The sequence below is a fragment of the Buteo buteo genome, chromosome 22, assembly GCF_964188355.1.
Source record: "Buteo buteo chromosome 22, bButBut1.hap1.1, whole genome shotgun sequence".
In the NCBI taxonomy this organism is placed as follows: domain Eukaryota; kingdom Metazoa; phylum Chordata; class Aves; order Accipitriformes; family Accipitridae; genus Buteo; species Buteo buteo.
The window spans coordinates 9,065,340-9,081,926 of record NC_134192.1 but is presented as its reverse complement, the minus strand read 5'-3'; the positions used below and the strand labels follow the sequence as shown (position 1 = coordinate 9,081,926).

At 36.7% G+C, this 16,587-nt stretch overlaps 1 protein-coding gene across 5 annotated transcripts in view; it reads left to right on the top strand.

Moving 5' to 3' along the window:
- MTM1 (myotubularin 1) overlaps positions 1-16,454 on the top strand; it is a 47,207-nt gene extending 30,753 nt beyond the window's left edge. For 4 of the 5 annotated variants that reach the window (XM_075054032.1, XM_075054033.1, XM_075054034.1 and 1 more), the window contains 7 exons: positions 495-683; positions 4,338-4,523; positions 5,565-5,771; positions 9,382-9,474; positions 10,146-10,259; positions 10,614-10,790; positions 13,169-16,454. In XM_075054032.1, the coding sequence (XP_074910133.1) occupies positions 495-683; positions 4,338-4,523; positions 5,565-5,771; positions 9,382-9,474; positions 10,146-10,259; positions 10,614-10,790; positions 13,169-13,336 (1,134 nt within the window). In that variant the 3' untranslated portion in view covers positions 13,337-16,454. The remainder of the gene's footprint in view (positions 1-494; positions 684-4,337; positions 4,524-5,564; positions 5,772-9,381; positions 9,475-10,145; positions 10,260-10,613; positions 10,791-13,168) is intronic. The other variant, XM_075054035.1, reaches the window with a different exon arrangement.
- Positions 16,455-16,587: the final 133 nt, after the last annotated feature.

Genomic DNA, 16,587 nt, shown 5'->3' with positions numbered 1-16,587 from the left:
CGAGGGCTGAGGAACAAAATGTACTTTAAAGAGAAGGGGAAACATTCAAGATACTGCAGAAACGTTCAACTTTCCTTCCTTATCCAAAAAAAGGGAAAAGTTGTTCTTGTAGAATTGGAGCATCTTAGTCACTGTTTCTACAACGAGTTCATTCTTCTGAATTGTTTCTTAGTTTCAGCAGGCATTGCTATGTTTGCTTAGAGTTTGCTTTTCAGAATTATTTGTGCAAACTAAGACTTGTACTGGATTATATAAGTAAGCATAATTTCAATAAGAGTTAAATATGTAAGAGAATGAACTCTTAAAGATTATTATCAATTAAATTTTATGAGACTAGAGTGGAAGTAGTTGAGATGTCTGGGGATTATCTATTGAAGAAATAAAATAATATGAAAATTAATACTTTTTATCTATTTTAAAGAATGTAACTTAAATTTTAAGTTATTATTTTTTAATAAAATGTATTTCTTCTAATGTGTTTGACATGTGACTAGGTTCTGTCATGGATTCATCCAGAGACTCAAGCTGTTATTATGCGCTGCAGTCAACCCCTTGTTGGAATGGGTGGCAAGCGGAATAAAGATGATGAAAGATATCTTGATATCATCAGGGAGGCTAATGGGCAAATCTCAAAACTGACCATCTATGATGCTAGGCCCAATGTCAATGCAGTCGCAAACAAGGTAAACAGATGCTTAATAGTCTTATTTTTGAAGGGGGTGGGGAGGAGACTTAGTTTGAAGTTTTCTGTGAGGAGGTTTTTGGAAACAGTAATCTTAATGTAGATAACTTTATATAACCAAATACATATTTAGAAAACCAAATACTGAGGCTCAAGGCCATGAAATGACACGAATGCCTAAAGTAGGTCATAAGCAGGGTTTCAGGACCATATGTGGATTTCCAGACACGCTTTACCCTGTCTGTTATCGGTCAAGCACAGATCTTGGCATGGGACTGAAGTCAGGTATGACTACCCTTTGCACTGTGAGGTAGATGTAGGCTGAGCTGTAGAGCATCTCCTCTGTTGGAATGACATGCCACCTCTGTGCAAGACACAGCTCTGCTTCATATCCTCTGGGAAAATTCTGTCCTGGAAAGGCTGTGTGCATAAAGCCAAGCCCACTGATAGGCATCCTTTGGTTGATTCTTCCTAACCATTACATGAACTAGTTCAAACCTATCCAGGCATCCAGCAAATAAAGAGAAAGCGATAAATTAATCGGGGGGGTTGCATTCTAAACAGCAGTATGGGTATGATCTTGGATACCTAGATACCTATTCTTCCCTAGGTGCCTGTAGTTGGTAAGTGTGGTAACAGAAAAAGTGTTTTACATATGACAAAGTGACCATTTCTTTGCTAATCTGCAGTCAAAGCCTAAATGGGATCAGAATCATAGAACAGCCCAGGTTGGAAGGGACCTCGGAAGATGATCTGGTCCAACCTTTCAAGAAGAAAAGGTGTCCTTGTGCCTTGATTTCCTTTCTGTCCCCCTCAACTCTGGTGAGGACCAGATTGTTAGGGCATACTCAGATAATGCCAGTCACAGTGCATCAGTGTTGTATTTGACATAGAGCAGACATGGATGTGCTCCGTGTTTATATGGAGAGTCTAGCCAGGGAGAGGCGGTGAAGGACACAAGTTTAATGCTTTCTTCATATAAGAATGTACCAAATTCACTCCTTCCAGTCTAGGATAGTCCCTTACCCACTGAAATTCAAGCACGAATGGAGTGGACATGCTCTCCAGTACTTACTAGTGAAGTTGTGTGTCTGCACAGCAAAAAGCGTGAGAGATACGAGCTCAAGATGGTTTGAGATCTTAGTGAAATGATGAGTGTGCTTATCTGGGAGAGAAGGAGTTCTAGCTTCTGAATAGTTTTTTTGTTTAAATGAACACTAGTGGAATGAGCCCTCTTCAGTGTTTGTGCTGAAAGGAATATGAAATAGTAAAACTTGTTTGCTTCTAGGAGGTTTATATGTAACATGTTAAGTTGCTTCAGAATTCAAGAGGGACAATAATGTTAGTGTTTTGCTCTGTGCAACTTAAACGCACGCATCTGTACCTTTACAGCCCTCTTCCCTATAATAGAGAATATAATTTATTAAGCAAGAAATAAGGCTTTTTGTATAGCACGCATTTGTTCAGATGCTTTATCCTAGAGGCTGTTTGGCTGGGTTTTAATCTGATGGTTTGTATTTTGAGGGTCTGCTTCAATTGCTTGCATTTTGCTCTACAAATCACATTATCCTCTGCACACTGAATTTTAATGGGTGAACAAAACATGTAATCCTTCTGTTTGCCTTGGGGAAGGAATGTCAGTTCTTACATGAACTTAAATTTTTCCCCAGTTCTTGGGCAAACTAAAATTTTTATCCCATTTGTTTCAAAGATGTATTATGGCCAAACTTTTATACACACATACTTATTGAAGTATGAAGCACAGTTTTCAGCTTTTTAAAATGGTCTATGTATTTCACCCATGTGTTTTAATTAACTCCTGATATGTCTAAATATGAAATACTTAGTCATAGCAGTGAAAGCAGTAGAGTGCATTTCAGGGTCTGAGAGTCCAAGCCAGCATTGATCAGCACCGAAAAAAGTTTCCTTGAACAGCTGTGAAAATTAGTGTAAGCAAAATCTTGGGCTATGCTACTCATGCATTCCTGTGTTCTTTGTACGTAGGTCAAGACCGCACAGTCAGTAGGAGTTGCAGCAGCCCTGATGCTAAAATTACAATCATTCCTCACCAGGCCTTCATAATACTCAAATGAAAGAGAAAAATACAATCATTACTACTTTTAGCACAGAGCCTGGCAGCTCTGAGAATACCCCCACATCTGAGGAAGGAGATAGATAGCACAGAATAGAGAGACTGTGCTACTATACAGAAATGTAGGTGGTACTAATGGGGAAAGGCTATGCCGTACTTCAGGTTATGGTCTGATGTGTAGTTGGTGGCTGTAATGGCTTATAAAGGCAAAATTTATTTATTGCAATTCATGGCATGGCATGTTTTTGCTGTCTGCAGGAAATGCTGCGATTTAGCAGCTATCTTCGGAAAATCTCATCAGTGGTACTGTGTCCTAAATTACGTGTGGTTTTTCCACTTCCTTTTGTGACCAGGCACATCCTCTGCTGTGGTGGTAATTAAATGTTTTGAGAGAGCAGCAGTAGAATAGCCCTTCTACTTACGTGGCTCTTTAATTTCTTAACGATCTAAATACGTGTTTAGTCTTTAGCAATAAAATTTAATGTTAGAAAAGTTACTTTAAACTTTAATAATATTAATTTACTTCTTAGAGGCAGAATCTCAGATTCTTGAACTTAATTCTTAAACGAAACATAGCTTATTCTTAATGGAACTCTTTAATCATTAAATTTAATATTTTTTAAATCTATTTCAATTATCAGTTCAATTTTAGTAGTAAATAACTAGGCTGTTTAAGCGGGGAAGTCTTTTGGTGGGTTTGGTTTTTTGTTGTTTTGGGGTTTTTTGTAGCAAGTTTGCACTTGTAAACCTGAGATTTGCACTCTTAAATTAGTGGTGTAAAGAAACAGACAAATCCTTTTGACTGAATTTCTTTCCACTTGGTACAGAAACAAAGAAATGAGCAATTTTATTCCCCGGAGGTGGTGATCTAGTGTATGTTATGAGTAATTGCTGTTTTGTGTGATGTACTTCACGTTTTAACTTAACCTTAATAATCTGTCTAGGAAGTAAGTTGATTTTTTTGTATTCAGAATCACAAGTTTGTTTAATCCTTGGTAGGAAAAGTGAACATAAATGAAGAAAAAAATATTGACATTGTAATGTCGGTTGGTCAGGCAAAAGCTGTTTCCACCATGAATCTCAAAAGTAATGAGGAAGGTACAGGTGTCTTTATTCTCAAAGCAGTCTGAGTCCTGACTGATGTGATGCTGGCCCACTGTCCCTTACCTGGCTGTTTCAATCCTATTCAAAGGTCTCCAGGCCCAACAGTACAAACAACCTTTTAGTGTTAATCTAAAATAATTAATTTTCTCTTTTAGGGTTACTCCCTTGAGGTTTTGAAAGGAACTAGGCTAGCTGGAGCAACTTGAATGTCTTTTTGGCCACGTGCTATGCTTAATACATTTTGTCCTTTTGGACAAAGGAAAGCCCCCCAGTATTCTCCAGCATTTGCCCCTCCAAAGCTTGTGTCTGAGACTGATGTTTTAAACAAGCAACTGAAATTATATATTGCTCAACTACAAAATAAAGTATAAATAAAATTCAGTCCCTTCCTGCTCTGTTGGAAAGCTGCTACAACAGCGTATCTATGAGTAAAGTTAATTTTAGGACTCTTGTTTGTAGGCAACTGGAGGAGGATATGAAGGTGAAGATGCGTATCCCAATGCAGAACTTTTCTTCTTGGACATTCATAATATTCATGTCATGCGGGAATCTTTGAAGAAGTTGAAGGACATTGTTTATCCTAATGTGGAAGAATCACACTGGTTGTCAAGTCTGGAATCAACCCATTGGTTAGAACATATAAAGGTAACTTTTTGCTGTTTGTTTGAAATAACAGTTGTCCAAATCTGTTGTATCAGACTTGCTTTCTTCGCTAGACTTTGAGATAGTCCTTATATGGAACACATCAAACTACTTGGACTACAAAAACAGCATCACTGAGTGTTGGCTTTTTGCCAACTAGTCTTAGAGTATGTTATGAGATCTCATTACTAAGCATCAGTAGGTGAAATTCAACGTTTGTCTGCCTTAAGTCAAATGTCGGTCTTTAATAGAGGAATGCATTGCTAGTCTGATTGTCTTTATGTGTGTGAGAACTGATTTATTTTGGTTTCTAGCAATACAGACTACAGATAACTGTCATTGTGAAGGATTAGTAATTAATTTAGTTGTCAGTATGTATGTGACTTTATTTTGTGAATTATGGCTTTGTAAATAAATCTTGTAAATTTATTTGTAAATTTTTTAATTGTCATCTTGTAGCACAAATAAAATACTTAAATTTACCAGTGTTCTTACTAGTTGACCTTCGAACCTTTTGCCTCAAGTGCAACTGTGCAAAAGTATTTAGTATACTATGTAATGACTCCTACTTAATAAAATTTTTATTTTCAGTTAATATTTGGAAAATAAGCATATTAGACAGGTACAAGTTCCTTTTTCCAACAATTGAGGTATTTCAGTAATTTAGCTCAAAGCAAGGAGTCAAATGAAATACAGAATTTTTAGAGAGTATATCCTATGGTAAATCCTCTCTTTCTTTAAAAAAGAAGCTTATGTTCTTCAGTTTATCAAGGTTACTGTTTTCTGCCCCATTTTTTAAGAAGTTGCTGAGATGAATTAGATCTTACTAAGGGATTAGGGAACCAATCTGTTCCTCTATTTTTATACAAGAAATTTACTTGATCTCCTAGGAAATTCTTTTCCAATTAACTACACCATGCTCTTTAGGTCTTTTAATGGAAACAGTATTGATTTAGATGCTGTGTAGATACAAAGAAATCAATTTATTTTTGTTAGGATGATAACACTAATCTGTGTGTTTTGGCGTCTGTTCCTCTTTGCTAGCTTGTCTTGACAGGAGCTATTCAAGTGGCAGACAAGGTATCCTCAGGAAGGAGCTCTGTGGTGGTTCACTGCAGTGATGGCTGGGACCGGACAGCACAGCTAACATCGCTGGCCATGTTGATGCTAGACAGCTACTACAGGACAATTGAAGGCTTTGAAGTTCTGGTGCAAAAAGAGTGGATAAGCTTTGGACACAAATTTGCCTCGGTAAGAATTAGAAGTTAATTGCAAGGACTATGCAACATTAACATTCTAAAAAGCTTTTAATGTTAGACTACTCGTTGTGTCAGGGTTTGATAATTCTTTTTGTTATTTTGGAATTCTGATTTGAAACACTTCCAGGTAAATCTGAGCAGAGCTTTTGGTTTTGGACCTGCTTGGTTAATGGTTTTTTGCTATTCTTTCTGTGAGAACTCCTATTTTGTCCTTTACACCCTTTTAAAAATACAGAATTGCTAGGGTTACTGTCGTTAATGAGCAAAGAAAATGAGAAAGCAGAAAAATGATGTCCTCCCAAACTTTTCAGAAGATTAAATAAGGCTGGGACAGGAGGCTTTTCCCTCACCCTCTCTTTGGATTACTGATAATGTCATGAGAGGCAGATGATGGAGTCTGGCCCATGTCTTTTAAGTGATGTTTTGAATGCTTCTTCCCAAATGCTCTAAACTCGTCCTAATAGCTCTCAACTCAAGAGGCTGTCACTGGTAATGCTGACTCTAGTTCTGTTCAGCTGTCATCTGGATGGTTAAAAGGTTAAGTAGAAATTGTCTATAGCAAGTCCTTAATATTCTACCCATGTATAATGCAAAGTCAAGGTTTTTTTGTGTTAGGAAACTTTTCAGAGTCTTAGTGGAACTTCTCTTACACTTGGCAGCTAACTGTTTAACCAGGAACGTATACGAGGAACCTGGAGAAGCAGAATAGGTTGCCAGGGACTGTGTGCTGGGATATGTAAACATAAAACAAGTTGGGAGCTTTACAACAGTGTTACTTGTTGATACTGAACCTTATAATTCACAGTAAGAGGTTTCCACACCTTCAGTAGAAGTTATTTGCACAATTTGTCCCTGGTGGAATATTTCAAAGATATTCCTTAATATTGCTAAAATTGGGAAAATAGGCAATCTGGAAAAATCAAGAAATGGTAAAATATACCTAGCTGTGTATTTCATGCCTATTTTACATTTGCAAGAGTGTCTCAGTCATTTGGAAATTCATGTATAGCTACTCAGCATGAATCACTTCACCATTTAAGTGTGCTTGTAGGCTGCCTCAGTGTTTGATCTGACATTCTAAAGGTGCTTTGAGGCTTAGGAAATTTGCATTTTGATTGTTGGGAGTGATATCTGCTGTAGACCAGTTCTTTTGTGTGCTTACCTGTAGTGTTCTAGTAGCGATGTGTTACATAAACCTTTGAAGTATTCTGTCTTGGTACAGCCACAGGAAAACACTGGCTTGCCTTTTTATTGTCATATTTTATTTTGTATTTTTAAAAAATGTTATAGTCATGACACAGATAAAATTAGATTGTATAACTAGGACACTTGTAGTGTAGCACATACGTTATGGTTTAACACAAAGCTTAAAAAGAGAGATCTGTGTGTCCTTCACTATTATGAATAAATTTGAATGATCTATGATTCTTTTTTTTTTTTACACCATTAATTTTAGTTTGAGGAATCGAAGGAGTTTGTTCTGTCTCAACAGATAATGTTTTTCTGCTATTAGTGAGGTAGGACTTCTACACACCTTCCAGATGACTAGCTCAGTCCACTGGTTCATCTCTGACAATGTAGCAGCAATAAGGGTGATTTAAATAGCTTGCTTTTGCTCAAACTGCTATTTTATTTTCCCAACTTGCTCACTCAAGTAGTAATTGTTGGAAGTGGCTGAAGCCACTCTCCTTTAGCCATCTGCTGTTTTCTGAGAGTACCATGTATTTCGATTTGATGGGTTGTTTAGCTTATAGTGAAGGTAGTCCTTTTTTGGAGTGTTCTGTAGAAGTGTTGACTCACCACCCCTGGAGGTATTTAAAAGACATGTAGATGTGGCACTTACGGATGTGGTTTAGTGGTGGACTTGGCAGTGCTCGGTTAATGGTTGGACTCGATGATCTTAAAGGTCTTTTCCAGCCTAAATGATTCTATGATTCTATGATAAAAACTGATAATTTAAGCAGAAAATACTTTGGTCATATATGCTCTGTTTTGGTTTGGTGATTATTTGATAGAGCTGTGAGTTTTAATAGTGAGGATTAGGCACTTCAGCGCAGTTAGCATTTCCTGAACCTCATCTCTGAAACTATTATTGTTACACCTTCCCTCAGGTGGGGAGTTGGAAAAGAGTAGGGTGTTTCTTATATTGTCTGGGTTAGAGCAAACTTTCTGTTTTCATGTTACTGGGCTTGCAATTTGGATGTTTTAATAACAAATAACTAAATGGTAGACTACTTAACAGTTTCTCTCTGTATTTTCTATCTAATGAAGCGCACAGTAAGTTTCCTTGTTGAAAAGGAATTCCCTACCCCAGCTTTTTTATGTATAGTGAACTCAGAATCATAGAGTCATAGAATTGGTTAGGTTGGAAAAGACCTTTAATATCATTGAGTCCAACTGTTAAACTTGGCATACTATCCAGGTGATAAAATTGCTTTCTGTGTGGAATGTCATTCTAATAATGCCTTCTAATATAAGAAATATGAAGCATAGACATAATTACAGATGGAAAATACTCAGACATCCTAAAACTCACCATAGTGAAAGTGGATGGACTTTTACTCCTTACTGAAAATACATATGACTCTGTTAACAGATACCGTGTATTTTAAACCAGGAAAACTGGAGAGCAAGGTAGCCAATTTGTTTGTCTTCCCTGTAGTGCTTTTCTAGTAATTTGCTACTGTTGACTGAGTTAAACTACAATCCCTCATCTCCCTCTATATCCTGCCATTCAATTCTATTATTTTAAACTATCTTGCAAATCATTGTTACAGAGTAGTGTACTGGTTTTATCATTTTTCATGTCCTTAAGACATTAAGCCTGCTATCTTACAGGCAGATAGGCAACATCTTAGTTCAACATACATGCTCTTCTTTTGCCTCCTCCAGGCAAGTATATTCAAGCAGAATTATGGAGTTAATAGAATCTCTTTTCCCTGAATCTCTTATCTGTTCTCAGCTATCAGATGTGAAGAGGAAGGAAACAGTTGGTGACCAAACCAACTTTTGTCTGTGGGGACAATTCCTTTGATTGTTACTTTGGACTCCTCAGAATAAGTGGCTCACCCAAACTTTAAAAATTAGCATTAATTTTCTGTGAAGAACAAGAACATTTCTTTGAGCTCGCTTATGTTCACTGTCTACCTCAGGATGAATCTTTAGGTTCAAGTGTGGAGGGGGAAGAGGAGAATCTATGTGGATAGTTTGATGATCTAGTTTCTCCATTGGCTTAAATTACAAAAGACAAAGTATATAACTTGACTTTTGACAAGCTTATTAGGTAAATGTAGTTCAAAATATGTCTTGATTATTTGCAAAGTAATGGATGCTTTAACTGTTCTGCTTGTACAATAACTAGCAGGTTTTTATAACAGGACCAATTATCACTTTGGAATTTTTGTCAGACCTCTTCAGAACAGCTTTGCAGTATTCCTGTATATCTGAATCTCTCCTCTTTGGTGCAATAACTAATTCTGAAATCATAAGAACAGGTTGCTCTATTACAGAAGCATTAATATTCTATTGCAAAATAAGAAACAATGTCTGTTGGCCATAAAAGACTGTGTTGGTTAACAGGAGGCTGTATTGCTTCATTTCAGAGAATAGGCCATGGTGATAAAAATCATGCTGATGCAGACAGATCACCCATCTTTCTCCAGTTTATTGATTGTGTGTGGCAGATGTCTAAACAGGTATGTTATATCATTCTTCAGAAGGTAACATGATTAAGATATTACTGAATTAAAAACCTAGATCTTTATTTAAAAAAAAAAAAGTATTTGAAGAGGACAGCATACCCCTCTGCTCTGACACTGTAACCAAAAAGAGCGTATTTACTTTTAAATGGTACCATCTCTCTACCCAATTTCTAAAAGTGGTATACAAGCTGTAGTTATGTTGCTTAATATGGCATTGGCTATGCACGCAAGGCTGGTGTGTCTTGGATATGGGCTTCTTGGAAACATATTGAGATGTGACCCAGCAGAATGCTTTTACAGGAATTGCATCCAACTATCTTAATAGGGTCTGTTGTTTCGTTTCACCATTTTTGTGAAGCTGTCCCTTGAACTACAGGAACAAATGTTGTTTTGTCAAAGCTTCAAAAGGAAGCTTTGGAGCTATTGAGTGCTGTGATTTAAACGTTGTATTTTCAATAAGTAACGAACAAAGCAGCAAACTTAAGTCTGTTTAGGGCCAAGGATTAGGAGCTAAACTCTTATTTTTCCAGTTTGGTGCTGCACTTAAAAATTATTTTTAGATGTATTCAGGCTTCTAAATGCCACCTTTAGCTTCTTAACCAGGGCATGTGCATCTCTCCCTCCTTTTATGATGTAAAGAACAAATTTATCTTTTCTGTTTTTAGTTTCCTACAGCCTTTGAATTCAATGAGCAGTTCTTGATTACAATCCTGGATCACTTGTACAGCTGCCGGTTTGGTACTTTCTTGTATAACAGTGAGTCTGTTAGAGAAAAAGAGGTTAGTCAAACCACTGATTGTTTAATTGTATTGCTATCTTGACTCTAGATGATTACAAAAAGTTTTCGTTGTATCGTATTTGGTTATATTCCTTGTATGACAATGGTTTTGAACTGGCTTTATTCTCGTTAAAGAATAGTTGCATGGTAAGTTCCTTAGTTTTGGTAGCTTAAAGACTACTCAGTCACTAAAATACTTGCTAAGCTCTGGTTTTGGAATATTTCTAATACAGTAACTTACTATGCTTCTAAGTAAATCAGAAGTGTATTAATTTTAGAATGTAACCATGGCTTCTATGATGGATTTCCTGATTTTGTGCAAATATTTACTGTTCTTATTTCAATTTCATTTTAGAAAGTGACTGAGAAAACATTATCGTTATGGTCTTTAATAAACAGTGAAAAATCTAAATACACCAATCCTTTTTATACTAAAGAGCTAAATCGAGCGCTCTATCCGGTAGCCAGTATGCGTCATTTAGAGCTCTGGGTCAATTACTACATCAGGTGGAACCCAAGAATTCGGCAACAAGTAAGTAAATTCTCTATAATGTACAAAATGCTTTTAGACTTCAGAAGCAGGATTTTGTGTCGTAACTGACTTGTAGAATAGTACCTGTAATCTGTTCACGTTTTTCAGGTTTTTGTAAAGATGCAGAGAAAAAAGTGAAAACGATTATTCAGTTTGGTTTGGGGTTTTTTTGGGTTTTTTTTTTTTTTTTTTTTTTTTTACTCAGCTCTTCTCAGAACACTGAACTTATTTCACTGCTTAGTATCAAGTCATCTTCAAGCTCTTTCTAGTCCCTTTTCTTGCAGACTGGCCTGGGGGAGCATTTTTTAAGGGCATTTCATGCTACTAAAGGGTGAATGACAACACTTAGAAATAGGGCTTACTGATCCCTGAAGAGTTAGGGCATTAGCATCACAAACACGCTTAGCTGCATTTGCTTAGTCTTTATTCTTTTTCCAAGAGAGTGTATGAAGTCTTTTACAAATTAAGATGATCTATTCGGTCCTTTCTTTTTCAAAACTGCTATCTGTATTGATGGCTTATGGTAAGAATCTTTTTTCTTTTCTTATGTAACTTTGATGACCCAACATTGTTTAGACTGTGTGTAACTGTTGGATGAAAGCCGTTACTGAAAATCATACAAGCGGATCAGATTGGAAGCCCAGAAGAGCGTTTATCAAATTACATATAGTTCAGTTCTGTGCTTTTAATGTTTAATATACGGACACTCAATGTTTGTTACAATCTTCTAGAATCCTTAGCAATGTGGCATGTAAAGACAGTGTACAGAGTCTTACTTGTCCTTCCTAACAAGTTGTGGAGTTTTGAGTAGAAGATAGAGGAGCAATTTCTTTGACAGAAGCAGTCTTCACAGTCCAGCCCCTGGAATGAATCAGGAGTTTTCAAGGAATGCACTTCCTTTTCTGCAGCTGATCTCCTGTATTTATTTACAACACTTCAGAGGCTGCAAGAAAGCCAGACGGTTTTATATATTTTCTTACAAGTATGTTGCCAGTTTTAATTTGAAGTTCTAGTTTTAGAGCTTTTGTGGCTTGCTGTGAAAGTTGAGGCCATTTTGCAAAAGATGAATCCAAAGATTTATTTTAGAAAGTGAAAGATTGTAGGGCATGTAAATTAGCTGTAAATCTACTTAAAAATGCGCTTTGCCATTATTCAGGAAAGGTTTTTGGCAGGAGTTTTTTATTAGAAATGCAAACCCATGTGATAATCTTCTATGCTGCTACTACTGGTCCCTCATTTTTGCCATTTTTATATATAAAATGTGACAATTTTTCTGTGCTGCACTTGAAATTTATGCTTCATCTTGGCTTAAGCAACTGAACAGTGGGCATGTGGCCTGAACCAGTTTTTTGTTGACCTTTCTTACTGCCGTTACTTAGAAGCATGTTCCGGATCAGACTTCAGTCTAATGAAGAGTCTGGTCTGTCACTAGCAACATCATTAACCCTACATCTCTAATCATCTTAGTAACTAGATTCAGTCATTGATCCAACTTCCACAGTTGCTTCAGCATTCATTGCTGTCCTCTTCTGGGGTGCATAGTGAGTGGTGCACCTAAGAGTGCCAATTCAGCTGTTTTTCAACTGGTGAAGCATTTACATTTGCTCCTACTGTACTGCTAATAGCTTTTAATTACAGGCTTAATTTAATTAAGTGTGAAACAGCAGCAACTTCTTGACAGGGTTATACAGCTGAAGGTAACTTTAGGCTCTGTATCTGCCTGGGACATTTGTAATACTTTTCCATTTGTTTCATTACTTGATCTGAAGAAGGAAGCTAAGCTTAAAATGGAAACAGTTAAGATGCTCTTTCTGTGAGTAATCTCTTGAATACCAGGGCAGTTGATTTTAAACACATTCAGGTTTACTTACAGAATTCGCTACTATTAAAAACTGAGGTAAATTTCATCAGTAAGGGAAATTATTTAATCTGAAGACATGGATTTCATCTTAATCTCATCAGTGTAGCTAAAATAGTCTGGCTAAACACTGTTTTTAGGGAAGATGATGAGACATCTGACCTCTGGAATCTAAAGCCTTTTAATAAGTCAAGAAGAGAAAAGCTTCAGACAAGGTATTCACACCTATCTTCCATACAGTATTAGATAATAAGAAAATAAAATCCATGTGCTCCAGGAAGTGCTGGCTGATTTTATTGAGGTAGGAAGAACTGTTTTGTTGTAAAGATTTTCTCTGGATGGGAACAACTGGAAGGCAGAGGGCTCCTGCATTACAGAAATAAATATTTCTGTAACAACTTGTTACATATGTTGGAAACTACAAATACTGAGTAATGCCAGGAAAACAAATACTACAGCAGCCTAACTATATAGAAGTAGTTGGACTGAAGTGATAAGACTAATATAGATCTCTTTCTAGCAGCCAAATCCAGTGGAGCAGCGTTACATGGAGCTCCTTGCGTTACGTGATGATTATATAAGGAGACTTGAAGAACTACAGATCACAAATAATTCTAAGATAACCAATTCATCAGCCTCATCAGCATCTCCCTCACAAATGATGTCCCAAGTACAAACACATTTTTGAAGAAAATGTTGGCTTCGTTCTATACTGTCAATAGCAAGTGGTGCTTAACATAGCATAGAGAGGAATATTTTAATGCCTTACATTAGACTGTCCTAACACAAATTATTTTAGACTGCCTTCATTTGAGGAGGACTTCAAAACAAACAAACCAACTCTTCAATTACGTGCCTTTCAGAACCTGTGGACTGGGAACATTATTAATCATCTTCTAGTTATGGAGGGCTTTAAGAGTGATTTTGGAAAGTCTGGTACAATTGAAATGAAATGGATTTATTGTTTTCATAAGAATGCTTTAATTTATTACATTGTAGGTCATGTTCCTGTAAGGAAATTCATGCTCAGTCTTACATGTTGTGAATAAATGCATTAATGGCAATAGGAATATTCACATTGTGTAAAAAATTAGATATGTGTGTATTCCCGTTAGGAATACATTTGTGGAAATAAATTCTATTGTAAGATTTCAGAGAAAAGTGTTGAAATTTTCCGGTTACCTGAGAATTCCAAATTTCCCTTTTTCGAAATAAAACTATGGAAGGGATTTCAGTGATATGCTTCTAAGTAAAAAAATTCAAATAGCTCAGTAGATATCAAAAGAAAAGAAAAAGCTATTTTTTACTGTAAATTGATTTTTTTAATTTATTTTTTAAACAAATGACAATTGTACTGGATTCTGAGAAGTCCTGTTTTGGCTAACTGTTCAGCACTAAAGTATATTACAAATTATCACTGTTGGCAATATTGGTTCTTTGGATTAATACAAAATAAAATGGTTCTAAAGAAGGTTTATATAATTAAAACCAGACCCACAGAGACATTGCTTAAATATCCAGCAATAGCCATAGTATTAAAGCTTGTATTTGTCTTCTAAAAGTAAATGTGCCTGTTTAAAGGAGCTTTTTATACCAAAGTAGGCAAAAATTTTCAGTTACAAATACTGTTGAAAACTTGTACATTTATAGCTTACTGTTTAATTTAACTTTTGTTCAATGAATTTATTCTTAAGTATTTAAGGGACTTAAGTATACAAGATTTACATATAATGTGTGCACTTATATTGAACCTTCCAGTGAATTCTAGTTTCAAGCCTTCATTTCAGAGGCTTCCTGTAAACCTTTAATTTGTTCCTTTTCAGGTATTTTTTAAACAGTTGCAAGCATTTCTTATGACAGCACAAACCTTGCTACTTGATATTTAATTAAAATTTTGCATATTCTCAGAAGTTTAATGATATTCAGGCAATCCAGGAAATATTGCAGTTCAGAATCTGTAGAGGACGTTTATCTAATATTGTTATTTTAAAGGAGATATTTTGATGCTTGAGGCTTCTGTCATTGTAAATTATTGTACATGTGGTGAGTTTTGATCTGCAAGATATAATAGGATTATATATAAATTAAGTTTTGTGTAAGTATATATAATATAGTTTGTTAGAAATTCTGCAAGTTTATACAGTGTAAATATTTTGCATATGAAAACTAAATTTAAAGCTATAGTTGCATAAAATAAGTCAAAGTTTAGAGGACATCTGAATATTTTTAGAACAGTATTTTTTCAAAGGAATAAAAGTATACCGCCTCTTGATTTAATTCAGTATATACACTGAATTGCACTATTTTTTTCAGGGAAGCTCGGAGCATACGGCATGTGTGTTCTAAATACACAATTTATAAGACTTATTTTTGTCCTCTAAATTTCATTCTCCCGTCAATGTTCTTCAGTATGTGTTTCCAGAATAACAACATTGTCCCCAGATCTTGACTTGTTAAGGTAAATAAGATGCATTACATCAGATAAATGAAGAAGGATACTGAATTGTTCATGGTATACTTTACATTTTGAAAGCTATGCATACTCTGGTATATTTGCCTTCTACTTGTGGTTTATAAAAAAAGCTATTTTTATTAGAATATTTAAAGTTTCTGTATTTGAGTTGGATGTATTGGTGACATCTCTGAGCAGCGTGGAGAAGTTCAGAAAATCTAATCGTTTTTACTGTGTAAACACTACATGATAACCTATTGCATTTGGGAAAGTGTAATATAATGGAAAGGATCTTTTTGCACTTACTTCATTACATATATCCCATTCTTATTCTTACTGGTTCAGTCGAATTTCAGTCTTTGAAGCTCTCTAACATAGCTCTGTGCGGGCTTGGATTTTTTTCAAGTCAACAGATACGATACTTGTTTTAATTCCATTTTTACGTGGTGATATTAGGCAAACATAGGGGTGTTTTTAATCTAATACTTTCTGGAAGATACTACTCTGAAGTTGTGAATGTAGGCATACAAACTGATCAATGTTAACAGAAAGCTTTTCTCCTTTCCACTTAAACGCGTGCTGGGGGCTGTCGTTCTGCATTGCTGTATCTGTAGGGCACCGCCGGTCCCCTGGGCGCAGGGGCAGGTGCAGCTGCTGACCCGTTGTTAACTGCAGTCGGTTCCCTGTTGTAGCTGTCGCAGCCAAGAACAAACCCAGGGAAGCTTTCGAGGCGGTGAATGAGAGTTCCAGGTGCCGAGTGCCTTTTCCAGGAGGGGTAAAAAAGCGGGGCTGGGATGGGAATGTCAACAGCTGTAAATGCCCAATATCCAACATGAACTGTCCATCTCGGAACGCTGTTCTAGTTTTTTTCCTTTCTGTACCCTTACTTCCACGGACCTGAGAAGATAACCTAGTTTTTGTGCGGGGCTTCAGTTACTTATTTAGAAAGTTTATTTGTTGAATGCCTTCTTTATTTGCTTACGCCTTATCTACCCCAGCATCACTGTTATGGGTGTACCCTAGAAATGATTTGCATACTACCTCCTTTTAATGTATTTTTAAACGCTGCCTTGAGTTCTGTTTTTTTTTGTCTTGCGTTTTGTGTCATGCTTGAGAAAACAGGTTTTTGTAACTGACCAGGCATCTCCTCGTGTGCTCGCTCCTTGCTGCTCCTGAAGTAACAGCTTTGGCCGACCTTCTCTGACCCCGCAGGACTGCGCCGGAGCTGGGCCTCACCTGTCAAGCGCCTGTGGGGTCCGGGGTGGGGGGAAGAGAGAGCTTAACACCCGTCTGCCATGTATGTGTGTGAAGGAAAGAAAAAAAAAAAAAATAAAACCGTCAGTTTTGAACCCTTTGCCTCTGACAGACGTTGTCATGGAACACTGAGAGGGTTCGCGCCTTTCCGTCACCGCTGGTGGCGGTCCAGCTCTCCCGCCGCCGAGGGCGCTGGAGGCCTGAGGGGGCGCCCGCCGGCCCTGCCCTCCCCT